This window comes from Trichoderma gamsii, assembly GCF_001481775.2.
Source record: "Trichoderma gamsii strain T6085 chromosome Unknown Scaffold_49.2, whole genome shotgun sequence".
In the NCBI taxonomy this organism is placed as follows: Eukaryota; Fungi; Ascomycota; class Sordariomycetes; order Hypocreales; family Hypocreaceae; genus Trichoderma; species Trichoderma gamsii.
Genome location: NW_020171386.1, coordinates 174,075 through 189,556, shown reverse-complemented (window position 1 = coordinate 189,556; position 15,482 = coordinate 174,075). Strand labels below are relative to the sequence as shown.

Here is a 15,482-nt window from a genome sequence, read left to right as displayed (position 1 = left end):
GATATCGGTACTAAAGGTACGAACATAGGATATTTTGCTAGCACTTGAGAAGAAGAGAGGAAAATATGGGCGTGTGTTGTACAAGACTCAACGTGGGTTGCTTATTGTGTCGACTAGGCGATGGTGGCATGGAAATGTGGCGATTCCACGGACAAACAGTAGAAAGATGATGTGCAATTCGCCTATGTTTGCGTGTGTTTTCCATTCTGAGAGATGCAAAATAAATTAAAAAACTGAATAAATACGATGACACACCTTCAACGTCTTACCATTTCTGTCTAGATGTAATTAATCGAAGCTGCATCTGTTATTGATCGTACCTTGGAGGTAGGCAGACACCTATCTGGGACTGCCAGTAGCTCTATTATGTGGGGCCCTTGACATTCTCAAAATAGCAAGCGAAACTCAACTTCGACATCGTTGCACGATCGACGCAACCACTGCCCTTTTCATTTGTTTGAAATCGTCTCACTCATTTCAAACAACTCTTCAGTCACAATATCTGCCTGGGCTGCGGCTTTCATGTCTCCTCCATCGCCCGGCGGCGCATCGTCACCGCTTCGCGATGCTCGTCGTTCACGCTTCACGTACCGCCAGCTTGCTCAGTTGGCGACTTACAGCGTCACCACGCCTCTGCGCGTGATTGCCCACATAGATCTCGATGCCTTCTACGCACAGTGTGAGATGATCAGGCTCGGCGTCACAGAGGATAAGCCCCTCGCTGTCCAACAGTGGTAAGACGTTCCCTGGCTATTCTCCTCGTGTGAAGCTGACCGAAATCCATATATCGCAGGCAAGGCCTTATTGCCGTCAACTATCCAGCACGGAAATGGGGCATCGGACGCCATTGCAACGTCGAAGAAGCCAAGAAACTGTGCCCAGATCTAATTGCCCAGCATGTTGCTACTTGGAGAGAAGGCGATGACAAATGGGCATATCGTGATGATGCAGCCGCCAATATTGCAACAGACAAGGTGTCGCTTGATCCTTATCGCTTGCAATCCAGGAAGATCCTCGCAACAATTAAAGAATCTCTTCCGAAAGACCTGCAAAAGGTGGAAAAGGCAAGCGTCGATGAGGTCTTCCTAGACCTCTCGGCTCAAATCCATGCTGAGCTTTTATGCCGCTTCCCAGAGCTGTCAAGTCCGCCTCCTTCTGGCGATGTATCCGAACATCTCCCTTTCCCATCTGCTGCAGCCTTGGACTGGAAGAATGACCATCTTATTGATCTTGAAGAAGACGAAGAAGCCGTCGACCCCGACTGGGACGACGTAGTCATACTGATTAGCTCCGAGATTGTTCGCGGAGTTCGAGCACAAATACGGGAAAAGCTGGGATACACATGTTCTGCCGGCATTGCGAATAACAAATTGATTAGCAAGCTGGGCTCGGCTTTCAAGAAGCCCAATGAACAGACGGTAGTGCGCAGCCGAGCTGTAATGTCGTTCTTGACGGAGATCAAAGTGACCAAGATGCGAAATCTCGGTGGCAAGCTGGGAGATCAGGTCGTTTCTACATTTGGTACAGAGAGTATCAAGGAGCTACGTGATGTCCCGTTGGAGCAATTCAAAGCAAAGCTTGGCGATGAAACTGCTATTTGGTTCTACAACACCATTAGGGGTATCGATCATAGCGAAGTCAATTCTCGAACACAGATCAAATCCATGCTTTCAGCCAAGTCGTTTCGCCCATCGATCAAGTCGTTCGAACAGGCAACCAAGTGGCTTAGGATTTTTGCGGGCGATATTTATTCCCGCTTGGTGGAAGAAGGCATATTGGAACACAAGCGATGGCCACGTACAATCAATCTTCATCATCGTCACGCTGGGCAAACCCGCAGTAGGGGATGCCCAATTCCCACAGGAAAGCCTTTGGACGAGCAAGCTCTATTCATCCTCTGTAAAGAGCTGCTTAATCAGATTGTTACCGAGGGCGGCGCCTGGCCCTGCGCCAACTTGAGCTTGAGTGTTAGTGGGTTCGAAGAAGGCGTCAAGGGCAACATGGGGATTGGTGCTTTTTTTAAAAAGAGGGACGAGACCCCTCCTCCATTACGGCCTTCCAACAGTACCGAGTCTGAGAACGTGGCTATAGAGCAGCCGAGCAAGAAGCCTCGACTGGATAAGCCCAACATTCAGCGATTCCTTTCTAAACGAAACGCTGGTAGTCGTCAAGGCTCTCCATCTGAGATACAAAAGCTGGACATTGACAAGCATCAGTCTGAAACCGCCGAATCTTTGTGGTTTGATCAAGAATGGAAAGAGTCGGGCATACTCGAGCCCGAAACTACGATATTTAGTCACGAGAATTCAGGGCCAGAGGATCCATCTAACTTGACGGACCTAATCTGTCCGAGATGTAAGGCTGGCTTTGACGACGAGGTGTCCCTACAGAGCCACGAGGACTGGCATCTTGCCAAAGATATCCAAGACAGCGAACGTGTCAAGCCCGCATTTGCCGAGCAACCAGCCACTGCACGTGGCCATGGGCCGAAAGGCTCTGGTCCTGCTTCAAAGCGTGGGCGCCCAAGAAAAAAGGGCGAGCAGGGGCAAAGCAAACTCAAATTTGGATGAGCAATACACTTTGATGGATTTTGTGATCTCATCCTTGGCATTAAGCAAAAGATGACGAACAGTTTCCAGCAGAGCGCCTTGGAAACAAAGAGGCCCAGCTAGTGCGCTTTGAAGGTACGAAAATCTTTTTCTTGCATGATCAAAAAGTCACGATGGCGAACTACATTTCGCAAAGAGGGAACGCTCCACCACAGTTGGGCTCTCTATATTGACCCGGTGGTCCATCAAATGGATCAAATCAAACTTCAGCTCCGCTTGCCTTGGAATTCAGCAGCTTCTTTTGCTCTGGGCTGGGAAATGGTATGGAAACGCTCATGCCTAATAGTATGCTAACGACCGACACCACTACCATTACGTGAACTGGGTATCACAAATCTCAACCATGATGGGACGAAGCGGGGAATCGGATGTTTCCTTTGCTCATCGCCTGGGATTGCTTATGCTACACTGCTGAAAGGCTCTTTCTTTGTTAAGCTTGTGGTCACCTGCTCCTCTACTAAAACAGAAAGCCACACGGCTTGACGAACCTCGTCTGAGCGCGCATCTCAGATTGTTCATGCAGCGTGCCGCTATGGGGTAAATCGTCGTAACGCCATGATTGATAAGGTAATACCACTGCTACCACCTACTGCCCCGTATTCTCCTCCTACCACTACTTCAGTATGGAGTAGCAAACAAAACAAGAGGCAAGGCGGTAAAAGGATGGCTGCCGGTCCGCAAGGAAGCAGCCGCATTATGCAGTCATAGTATTGAAACGCACATTCCAAGACATGGATTCAATCCCCATGATATGCCTCCAATGAGCATTGGTGGCAATCATGTCTGATGCGACCTTGAACGATTGGCCAAGGAGTGGACTCGCACGCCGCTAGCTGCATTAACTTGTTGTCGACCAAGCTTAGGCTCCAATTGGCCACAAGCGTTGATACCCAACTCAAACTCAGCCTGCAGAGCTTTTCTGTGACCCCCTCCTTGTCTCTGGCTGAGGTAATACCACATGCCATTTGCTGGGAGCGATCGTGAAGCACTGTCTGCAGCTTGAAGCGGTGGCTGGAGCCGATGCTGCAGCTCGCAGGCGCCCCCTCCATTCACCAGAGCTCAACTTCCGGCTACGAGTAAGAAGACGAGAGGACTGAGCCTGGGGTTACACAGATCCGAGGGTAATTTTGGCGTGCATCCGGGTAGTGCTAGCGTCTTATGCAATAGAGACAGAGACAGCACTAGCCCGTTGAACAAAGTTCGTTGGCAAGCAGTTGTGGACAAAGACGGGGTGCCATATTGGATGCCGATCGGGCGTTAGGAGAGACTCTTTTTCTTCTTTTGCACGATATAATTTGTTCTCGGTGTCTCACTCTTGCTTGGCGCAAGGGAAATAGCTAGATATCGAGGTGTCCTTTTTCCTTTTTCTTTTCTTTAATTGACATCGCCCTGCTCACGGCTGGTCCTCTAAGCTTACTCTCCCTGAGCCTGATTTCGGATAAACGATGCGTGCCCAGCCGTAAGCCGGTTTTATCATGAGATCGCCACTTGACGGGCAGGTATAAGAGAAGGAAGGGGCAAGAAATGCAGGATATGTCGGGCTTCTTGGATTTGGAGTTGGAGGGGGTAAACGTAGGCTTTTTGCCTCCTGTCTGGGAATAAAGTCTCGAGTGTTATAGATAGTACAACCTGTTTGCCACAAGCTCCTGCTCAGGCCTCAAGGCCAAACCGCATGATGCTATCACCAATGACATCTCCGGGGTCCAAAGCCTCCGCTCGACCTTTCTCTGCGCCGCTCGATGATCGCTTGCTGTGGAGGGGGGAGATAATAGCTAGACAACTAGAGACGGTAGACAGGTACCTGTGCTGTAGGAAATGTAGGGACTGCACATTTCGCCAATCTGTGCAAAGGATGTTGTGTAGCCTGCATTTCATTTTGTGAACGCGGGCTAATCATATACAAGTACCTCTGATTATACCTGCACCCTTTCGGACGCAGACATGCATATACGCAGGCACGCACGCGCAATGCCGCAACGCGCACATCAATTAGGAACTGCTTTTTTCTTCTCTTTACGCATTGCGACGCTGCTATCCGTGGATGGCGAATCGAAAAGATAGCGAAGGGAGAGAGAATCTTTAGATCCGAAATCGAGACACAAAGAATGAGACTCAGTGCGGGACAGCGGGAACGGCGACAATCAAGCTTATGCCAGCCAGGAACCATCGACTTCGCCTTAGCCGTCGGTTATCAGTCATTTTCCACCGACTGGATATCGCGATAGACATGATGCAAACGTGTATAAATCAAAAAACCGGTTTGGTGAAAGCGTGAGACGATGTGGATACAGGTACAGGAACCAGTACAGGCACCGAGCGAGGTACCGGCGGCAGACGAGGAAAACATAAAAGAAGCAAATAGGGAATTAATTGAACAAATAATTGAACAAAAAATCGAAAGAAAAAAAGAAATCGCACAACAGAGATGTGGCTGCATATTCTCATAGCGGGTAGCAGGTGCTAAAAGTGATTGATGGATGCCATGTCAACTGCGGAATGCCTGGAATCGGTCATACAGAAGCCAATTCTGCGCCTCGGTGTCAGAAATCGCTTCGTTCCAAGCGCAGAGGCTCCAGCCAGGGCGGCCCATTCGTCAGACCCGTCAGGCCATTCAACGGCGTTTGACGCGGCCCCTCCTCTTACAAGCACAAACCTGCTCCATCCCCCTTGGGGCGACGTGCAGCGAAGCCCAACATCGACGACGTCCGGGCGAGGCGAAGCGAGGCGGCTTTTGGGCTCCAGGACTGGCTGCTTCCAGGCCCCAGTTCCATCAAATCGCCTTGACACGCCGCCAATGGGCGCCAGGCAAGGCGTGAACTCGGGTAGGCACCGCGGATTAGGTGCTAAGCAGGTCCCCTAGTTGTGTCACCACCCAGGTACTAGGAGCAATGCTACCGCTAGCCTGGGAATGAAGAAAAACGCCCTGCGTCAGGCCCTTGATAGGAGCCCGATCTTTGCCGCATATCGTCACCAGGTTGAAGACGAACGTAGTTGTGCGTGAAAGCAGCAGTTTTCAAACATCTGGTCGGCAAGACGTGTCCAGGGAGGCGAGAATAAGGACCTTTTTTCTTCAAATGCAGTGTGTGGTGTGTATCAAGATGTGTGTATGTGTGTGCGTGTGTGCTTGAGCCGTATTACTCCGCGTGCTCCGTACCCATTGGTGCTGCTGTTGCTGCTGTGCTTTTTGCTCATTACCTACAGTAGCTGTGACTCTTGATGCCACATACTTGCCTGTAACTCGTCGTAGCAAGTACAGTAGCATTATGTAGGAGTCAGCAGGCAGCTCCATCTCTCTCCATTCCACCTCGCCTTCTGTCCTATCCCATCCTGTGCCAGCCCATCCTCCCCCATTCACGGAGGTGGCCCAAGTCAGGCCAGGCCAAGGCCATCCAGGCAGCCGATCACAGTCCAGCACCCACCAGCACCAGCCCACCATCTCGTCCCAGTCGAGCATCAATCAGCAGCAATCAGCTGCAGCCTGCGCCGTACTCCGTCCGAGTTACGAGTAGTACATGCTCATGCTGCACTGCGGTGGCCACTGCAACGGTCCGACAACTGACTGAACAGGGTGCTGGAGTGCAGACAAGCAGGAGTGCAGCAAGCAAGGCGACAGAGCCAGGGCAGGGGTGTGTCTATGGTGGAAGGAAAAAAAAAAACGGGATCTGGAGCCAAGCTCTCGACCCAGCCAACGAAGCTCCTTGCAACGTTCGGCAGCTCTTTGAGAGGTCACCAGCGTCTCTGTGAGCTCCTCATTTGCGCCCCACCCCACCAACCATTCACACCAGATCATCCGCCTTTTTTTCACTCTTCAAGGCCAGTCAACGCTCGCTCTTCTCTTCCTCCTCCTCTCCTTTCAGGACGAAGCCGACTCTCTCTTCTCGGCCACTGCAGGCCACCCCTTGTCCACACTCTTGCTGAGTCTCCCATAATACCTCCATCTGTCGTCTTTCTATTTGTTGCTATTCCCGCTACTGCTTCATTTAGCAGGCGGTTTTTCTGCGCTGAGGTCCATCTTTTCTCCCTCACGCATTCTCTTCTCTCTCCTACTCTCCTCTCTCCTACTCTCCTCTCTCTTACTCTCGCTTTGGGTCTCTGCTCGTTGCATTGCGCTGCCTTGCCTTGCCTTGCCTTGCCTTTGCCTTGAACACCATATCGACTTTATCCTCAGCAACAAGAGTCTCGTCAGGAATGTCAACAACAATGTCGCGACCCACGACTCGCATGAACGAGTACTTTGTGCCCCGTGATGGCATCGACCGTGAAGTAATCTCTGCTGATATCTGCCGCTATCTGGGCAATGATGCTTTGGTGCGACCTGGTCACTATGAGGTATGCCGATTTCGGTAACAGCGTCAATCAACTTTGAATAGAGTGTGCGTCCAACTTGACTTGGCTTGCTGACGATTTACTCTATTCAGAACCCCCAAACTGGCCAACCCGTCCAGGGTTACTATATTACGGCGTACCGCAACTTGACGACCGTGAGTGCTTTGCTTTGTTCTGCTCCTCCCCCTCCTTCTGGTCGATATCTTCGATACCGTCATAACCTCTCTCACATCTTCCGGATCTTGTTACTGAAACTTGAGTCGCCCTCGACCTGCAGGCCATGATTGAGGATCTCAAGGCCGACTCGGCTCGGTGGGACAGGGAACGCCGCGCCCAGACCGCGCGTAACAGCAGCGGAGGTATCAGCGCCTCGAGATATGCCAATTCTGGTGCCCCTAGACCGAGATCTAACTCTCCTCCAGTCCAGTACCGCTACTCTGAGACCCACCAGTCTCGGCAGCATCATGGCCCTACTGAACCCCCTTTCCGAGATGATTCCTATCCTCCTCGTGATGGTCTATATGACGCCCCAAGGTACCCAGGAACTGGCGCCCAAGGATACAATGGTGCCTCCGGCCCGTACCAGCCTCAGCAGCAGCCGCCGCCGCCGCAACAGCAGCAGCAGCAGCAGCAGCAAGGCTACGCTCCTCCCAGTGGCAGTGGCGGCGTGTACGGCGGCAACGGCAACGTCGGCGGCTTCCAGCAGCCTCAGCAATCTCCCGGACCCGCTGACGCCAGATATGGCGGTAACCCTCAGGGCCCGATGATGAACCAAGGATACCAGAATCCGGATGGCGCGTATGTTACTACCGGTGCCAACATGCCTCCTAGGAACTATCCCAATGATGCTTATGCCGGTGGCCACCCTGGATCAGCTGTCCCACCACCTCAGCAACCTGTATATGCTTCCAACCAGCCTGTCCCACAAGGATATCCCGCCCCCAACTACCCATATCCTAACCAGGCTCCTGCGGGCGGTATGGCGTACGCTACACAGCCTCAGGACCCCTTCTTCGGCCGAGGTGCGTCTCCCAACAAAAACCACCCCAAGCCTTCATCCAGTTTGAATTCGCTCGTCTGATTTTGTAGCTTCCCCAGCAGGCCAAACTACTCAGCAGCAGCCACAAGGGTATGCCTCACAAGGACACGCGTATGATGACACTCCCCCTCCAACTCGCACTTCCGTCCCCCCAGCAGAGAGCCAGACGCCGCCACGGGAATCAAGTACTCGTCTAAGTGACCGGGAAAGCGACAGGAACCATCGACCGCCACCTCCTCGTCGATAGATGAGTTGAGAATATCTACTTGAAGTAGCATCTCTTTGATCTGATCTGATCAAAAACACTTCTATTAACACTCTCTGGACCTGAACATCTTCACCTTTCCACTTGCCAACTCGATAAAATTTCCGGATGCACATCGGTAACAACTCTTTATGGATCTTGGCAAAGAAGAAACCCGAAGATTTCAGGAGAGAAAAAAATGGTTCCTAGACTGGATGGCCTTTGCTTTAATTGTTGTTTCTTTTCTTTTTCAACGGCTCTTTTAAAATCTTATTTTTCCGGACCAAGGGCAGAGATAATCACCAGGAGACGCGCCAAGTTTGATGATTTCTATTTTGTTTTCGCGCCTCGCCATTATCGTGGAATCTTGAGTTTGCGTTTCTCATATCTTGTTTTTCTTCTCCTTTCCGTTGTTCTCTCGAGGAACCTTTTTTTACAAAATGATGCATTTGGTTTTTTGGAGAGGGATGGATCAAATACCGAGCTTGCTGCTGGCTACAATGATAGCCTTCTTCGACGAATAACGCCTGCATATGTTTGATAGCACTAGCTCCTGGCGCAAGGTGGTAAAAGGGAAGCACATTTGCGAATGCTTCTTGGGTGGTGGACTGTCTTTGAATCTTGCTGCCCTGGATTGACCTTGGGTGGAATCATTTGTGTTGCCTGGACTCGGTTTTCTTTGGCGATCGCTGCATTCTTCATCAATGCTGGAATGTGTCGATCATTCAAGCCATTTAATAGAGCAACAAGGCTGGGACTCCTGGGCAGCAAGGTGAGTCATTATGGTTTGTAAATATTAGCCATAAACCTGATTGAAAGGATCATTATTGCCACTCTTCCTCTGTTTTTCGTTCTGCAGCTTTTTGACTGTTTTTCGCTTTGCTTTAACGGCCACGCGGACTTCCATGGGAGCAAAGGTATCATCCATCACTGGGATTGATGAACAAGGACTTTTCCTCGGATAGTTCCATTTGACGCCTTGACCAGTCTCCAATCTGGACTCATTGATACCGGAAATTCGCTTGCCTCTGCGCGTAAAACCATTCACCCATATTCTGTATAGTAGATCCTGATGTAGATGACCCGCCAACGAGTCACCACACTTGGCGACCTCTCCAGTGTAGTGTAACTTCACTTCTTTTCAGCGTTTGCTCACAATGAAGAAATCTCCTCGCCCATTCAACGACTTCGATGCCGGACTCGTACTCGATGCCTATTCCGTTGTTCTGCAACCTTTGACTGATTAGCTCCTGAATAAAATCCAGCTCGCCGCGACTGGCACCTACTGATGGTGATGCGGACGGCCGATACTCTGGGAGTCTGTCATTTCGGGAAATGAAGGCCAAGTTCAAGGCCCCGTAGCACTCAACTGTTGTAACTGCAAACACGAAAGCTGCTCGCATACCTGGAAGAGACGGGAAGTAGGAAGGCGTCTAAGCGAGTAATCGGGTGGAACATGACTGAATGGCTTGGTATTGGAAGAATCATCACACAGACATTTAGTGAGATTATGAAGAAGAGAAACAGAAACAGGCCGATGGCACTTTTCTGACGAGCTACGCAGCGGTAATACCTGCCTCATAATATAGACAGTAATGGCTATTCCTTCCATTGTTTCATAGGTGAGCGACAATACCCGGCTACTCCTCCCTTTTCCACCTTCGACGAAGATTTCACCGAGGAACTCTCCCGGCCTGCCTACAAATCCAATCACGTATTGATAACCCTCCTAAGTCGAAAGGAAGCAGCAAGATGGATGATAATTTTCTTTTTCTTCAAATTTCCCGTCAAATGCAAAGGATTTTGATCTCATTTTCTGAGGGTATACGGACAGCATCCAGTTGGTAGCCGCCATTTTGAAAATCATGCTACTACTGCAGGTATAAAGCGGGCAGAGCAGGCTGCCTTCAGGTGCCTATTTCGGGTGCCTGGCACTGATAAGAAAAACGCGATATTCAGTACAAAGTGCGCGGGTTGAAAATGTATATGCGCAGCCCTACATACGTCACTGGTAGCCGATACATGGCGGGGCATTGAGGTACCGTACTAGTAGGTACATGTAGTCAGCGCTTATCGTGGGTTGGGGTACAGAGTACTTTCAACGGCCCCTTTCAGCAACAAAAGCCAGAGGGCCAGACCAAGGAAACGCGATGACTCTTGACCACAAAGACGCTTTTTGCTTTGTTTCCTTTGCTCCGCAATGAAGTACCGGTACCTAGTGAGGTAGCTCCTGTCACCCCTCGCTGACGTTGCTCTAGAGGCAGATTAAGCATCTTTGGATGTACCGAGTTAGTACCAGATAGACAGAATCACGCAAAAGGACAAAGCAACTCCAAAACCGAAATACAGTAATCACAATAGTATAGGTACCTAGTAGTAGCAGTAGCAGTAGGTAGTAATAAATCCCCCCCCCCCCCCAGCATTTTACTAATGCTATGATACTAGCTGGTCGGCTTGCCTGGTTGATTACATGGTTCAGGCAAAGCCTCTGATCTAAGCCCTCCCTGCGTTGTGCAATTTTTTTCTCAGGTCAGCATCTGCCGTCTCGCCATAGGCGCAGCTGGGTGCGCTAGTGCCGCTGCTACAGCGCTGTAGCACCACTAGGCAGGCCTACCCTAGCGATGGACGACCCTGAACGTGAATTTTTTTAGCGCCTGCTAGCCCCCTATCAGGCTGCAAGTCAACATGCTGCACGCCTTTTTGCACCTGAAGCCAGCCCCTACGACTCTGTGGGAGAGAAGAAGAAGGAGAAAAAAAAACGAAAGAGAAAAAAAAATGAGAAAAAAGAAAATCTCATCAGCAGTAAGGAAAAAAAAAAACCCTTCCGTAATCCTTCATCTTTCATCCCATCACGCCAGGGTCGAAACTCTCTCTATAAGCCCATCTCGTCGCTCGTCGCCCGTCGCTGTTGATCACCAATCGCCCTTGTCGTTAATTTTCTGATCTAATAATTTTTTTTGGCCTCTCATATTAATTTTTTTCTGCTATTGGGTGGGCAGCCGGTGCTGGATTAGATGCCCCGCCATCGGGTCCTCCCAACCTAACACCAAAAGTTGAATCTCAGCCCGCCTTTCTCCCACTCTCCTTCCCGCGCCAACGACAACAGCACCCCTCTGTGTTGTCGTCCGCTTCTTCTTGATATCGAGACATGGATTCCGCTACTGTCAGGGCCTTGCTGGCGGCCAGCTTGGACACCGTCGCCGACAACAGGCGCCGGGCCGAGCTGCAGCTGAAGCAGGTGAGTTTCGAGTTTTCCAGACCCGTCCATTCGTTTTTGTGTCCACCCACCGCCCGCCATCCATCCTATCCAGATCGTGAATCCGACGGCTAGGGAGCGGAAGAAAAAGAAGGCAGTTGAGAGCTGGAAAAGAGAAAAAATAAGCATGGAAGAAAAAAGGATAGAGAAGCATGGACGCGGTTGAACGCATCATGCTCTGTCACTGCTGCACGCCCATTCCCGCTCTGTTTCGTTATGCTAATGCGCCTCTTTGTTCTTCGCCGTCTAGGTCGAGGGTCATGCCGGTTTCCTGATCTGCCTGCTCGATGTCCTCGAAGCAGAGCAAGATGCGAGTGTCCGCCTTGCCAGTACGTCGTCGCAACATCTCCCCATCCGTCCACCCCCTGCTTTGCTTGCCTTCCCGAAGAGAATACGCTGTGGGAGGAAATGGAAGTGAAGAAGGAAGAAAGAGAAAATCGCTGCAAGAGTATTGTGGGAAAAATCAAAACAGCGGGTTCTAACATGATTTTTCTCTTTAGCCGTCATCTACATCAAGAACCGAGTAAACCGCTCCTGGTACCAGGTCGAAGGCATCCCTACCGAGAGCTCAATAGCCGAGGAGGAGAAGGCCCAAATCCGAGACCGCTTGGTGCCCATCTTGGCCTCCTCCGAAGGTCTCGTCCGCCAGCAGCTCATCCCCGTTCTGCAGCGCATTCTACAGTGTGATTTCCCCAGCCGATGGCCGCGATTCCTGGAATTCACCCTCGAGCTGCTAAACACCAACAATGCGAACTCTGCGCTGGCCGGTCTTCAGTGCTTGCTCGCAATCTGCCGCGCTTTCCGCTACAAATCCAACGAGAGCCAAGACCGAGCGCACTTTGATAGCATCGTCGAGGCTGGGTTCCCGAGACTCTTGGCTATTTGCAATGAGTTGGTGAACCAGGAGGGCGACGAGGCGAGCGAGATGCTGCATCTCGCTCTCAAAGCGTACAAGCATGCTACTTGGGTATGGATACTCAACTCCGGCTTCTTTCTTTGGCTTTATTCTCCCCCCTCTTGATCATTGAGGGGAAAGAGAGAGAGGCAGAGAGAACAGTAGCCAAGAAAAGAAGAAGCAAAAAGTCGTCAGCTAACGTACCACTTCTCTCATCTAGCTCGAACTATCGCCCTACCTGAGACAAGACCAAGTTAACATTGCTTGGTGCACCGTCTTCCTTCAAACCGTCGCAAAAGCCGTCCCAGGCCCCGTTATGATGCTTGACGAGAACGACCGAGAAAAACATCATTGGTGGAAGGCCAAGAAATGGGCTTATTTCAACCTGAACCGCCTCTTTATTAGGTAATTTGGGATGATTTAGAATCCTCTGTGCAACGTTTCTTCTCTTCTTATTAAGAACGAGAGAAGAGAAGGAATTTTTCAATCAATGGCTAACGAATGTGTTCATTCTAGACATGGAAATCCCTCTGCCCCCGGCAAGCAGGACGGAGCTCTCGACTTTGCCAAAAGCTTCGCCACCACCATTGCTCCTGAAATTCTGAAGCATTACCTCCAAGAAATCGAAAAATGGGTAGCCAAGACCTCCTGGCTGAGCAGGCCTTGTCTGTCGTACGTCCTAGTCTTCCTCGATGAATCAGTGCGGCCCAAGGAGATGTGGGTGCACTTGAAGCCACACTTGACGAATTTGGTCACCCACTTTGTGTTCCCGGTGCTTTGCCTGTCCGCGGAAGACGTTGAGCAATTCGAGGAGGAGCCCGAGGAGTACCTCCACCGGAAACTCAACTATTTCGAGGAAGCGTCTGCTCCCGATATCGCAGCTACCAACTTCCTGGTCAACCTTACGAAGAACCGCCGGAAGGAGGTTTTTGAAATTCTCAAGTTTGTCAACGCCGTTGTCAACGAGTACGAACAGTCTACCGATGACAAGAAGAACCACATTGCCAAGGAGGGAGCCCTCCGAATGATTGGAACCCTTGCCCCCGTCATCCTCGGCAAGAAGAGTCCCATTGCTGACCAGGTCGAGTATTTCCTCGTCCGCTACGTCTTCCCAGATTTTACCAGCCCCTTGGGTTATCTTCGAGCCCGAGCTTGTGATACTATTGAAAAGTTTGAACAGCTCAACTTCCAGGACCGAGAGAACCTCCTTACCATTTATCGGAACATTTTGGACTGCATGGCAGACCCAGCCCTCCCCGTTCGGGTCACTGCCGCCCTTGCCCTGCAGCCATTGATCAGACACGAAGTTATCCGAACCAGCATGCAGCAAAGCATCCCTACCATCATGCAGCAACTGCTCAAGTTGGCCAATGAGGCTGACATCGACGCTTTGGCCAATGTTATGGAAGACTTTGTTGAAGTTTTTGCTACCGAGCTCACTCCTTTCGCCGTTGCCCTGTGTGAGCAGCTGCGTGACACCTATCTTCGTATCGTGCGAGAACTTCTGGAGAAGGAGAGCAAAGCTGGCGATGATGGCGAGATGTACAATGATTACGATGACAAGAGCATCACGGCGCTGGGTGTTTTGCAGACAATTGGAACACTGATCCTCACCCTCGAGAGCACCCCCGATGTCCTCCTCCACATTGAGGCCGTTCTCATGCCAGTTATAAGCATTACGCTGGAGAACAAGCTGTACGACCTCTACAATGAAGCCTTTGAGATCATTGACAGCTGCACTTTCGCCGCCAAGGGCATCTCTCCCAACATGTGGCAAGCCTTTGAGCTGATTCATACAACCTTCAAGGCAGGAGCAGAGTATTATCTCGAAGACATGCTCCCCGCTCTGGACAACTTTGTTCAGTATGGTGCACCGGCCTTGGTTCAGAAGCCAGAATATGTTCAAGCCCTCTATTCAATGGTGGCTGACATGTTCACCGATGCCGTCGAGGGAGGTGTTGAGCGGATATGCGCCTGCAAGCTGGCTGAGGCCATGATGCTTAGCCTCCGAGGCAGCATCGATAGCTGTGTCGAGGGTTTCATCAACATGGCCATGAACATCTTGGCCGGCCAGGACGTTAGAATCAAGAGCTACAAGATTCATCTCATGGAAATGGTTATCAATGCTGTGCACTATAACCCTATGCTCACCCTGCAGGTGCTAGAGAGCAATGCTTGGACCAACAGATTCTTCAGCCTGTGGTTCGGCAGCATGTCGTCATTTAGCAGAGTGCATGACAAAAAGCTATGCATTGTTGCCATCTCCGCCCTGCTTAGCCTTAATCATGAGCAGGTTCCTGCCAGCATTTCTGTCGGATGGCCACGATTGCTCCAAGGCATTACTGAACTCTTCCGAACCCTGCCTCTTGCTATGAAGAGTATGTTTCCTACCTCTTCCTGTAACCTGTTTCATCTATTGATTGATTGACTAACTTATAATATAACAATAGACCGAGAGGATGCTCTCCGTGATGATTTCACCCTGGATGCTGGCTATGACTACGCCGATGACGACGAGTGGGATGAGAGAGATGTAGCATGGAACGAAGAAGAAGAAATTGCTCCTGGAGGAGGTGATGATGAGTCGCCAGAGACTAAAGATGAGAGCGCCGCTTATCTTGAATTCTTGAATGAAGAGGTTCGTGTTATAATCCATAATCCAAAGCATCCCGACTATAAGATTATAGCTAACTTTAAACCCGTTTAGGCACAAAAGTTCAGTCGAGTCATCGATGATGAGGAAGAAGAGGAGCTTGGAGAGGACAGTGTACTTCTCGAATCTCCATTGGACAAGATTGAACCTTACCAGCTGTTCAGAGCGACTTTGCTATGTGAGTGGAAGATGCCGATTTGCTAACCCTTGAATTGCCCACTAACAAATGATTTCCAATATTTTAGCCATGCAAAATGATCAGCCTCACTTCTATGCCAACCTTGCAAGCCATCTTTCTGCTGAAGAGCAGGCTCTCATCCAAGACATTCTCGTTAGGGCAGAGGAGGTAGCTCAAGCTCAGCTCCAGGCACAGCAAGCAGAGGCTGCTGCCAATGGCGGCGCCAACTGAGTCCGGACCGCCTACAATACAAACGATGTTGCAAGTTGCATCAAAGAGAAG

The 15,482-nt window shown here is 50.5% G+C and overlaps 3 protein-coding genes across 3 annotated transcripts; all 3 read left to right on the top strand.

The window, feature by feature from the left end:
- Positions 1 to 522: 522 nt before the first annotated feature.
- On the top strand, positions 523 to 2,570 carry TGAM01_v209668 (hypothetical protein; the record flags this gene model as incomplete). The annotated part of the gene is made up of 2 exons (XM_018808047.1): positions 523 to 734; positions 794 to 2,570. The coding sequence occupies 2 exons, from the start codon at positions 523 to 525 to the stop codon at positions 2,568 to 2,570; spliced, it is 1,989 nt and encodes a 662-aa protein (XP_018658704.1).
- A 4,227-nt stretch (positions 2,571 to 6,797) lies between these two features.
- TGAM01_v209667 (hypothetical protein) lies at positions 6,798 to 8,016 on the top strand (the record flags this gene model as incomplete). Its single annotated transcript, XM_024550611.1, has 4 exons — positions 6,798 to 6,938; positions 7,028 to 7,090; positions 7,213 to 7,361; positions 7,767 to 8,016. 4 exons carry the CDS (start codon positions 6,798 to 6,800, stop codon positions 8,014 to 8,016), a joined length of 603 nt encoding a protein of 200 aa, XP_024404653.1.
- A 3,350-nt stretch (positions 8,017 to 11,366) lies between these two features.
- Positions 11,367 to 15,431, top strand: TGAM01_v209666 (hypothetical protein; the record flags this gene model as incomplete). Its single annotated transcript, XM_018808049.1, has 8 exons — positions 11,367 to 11,456; positions 11,725 to 11,803; positions 11,975 to 12,441; positions 12,590 to 12,774; positions 12,886 to 14,747; positions 14,820 to 15,007; positions 15,077 to 15,200; positions 15,268 to 15,431. The coding sequence occupies 8 exons, from the start codon at positions 11,367 to 11,369 to the stop codon at positions 15,429 to 15,431; spliced, it is 3,159 nt and encodes a 1,052-aa protein (XP_018658706.1).
- Between the last annotated feature and the right edge of the window lie 51 nt (positions 15,432 to 15,482).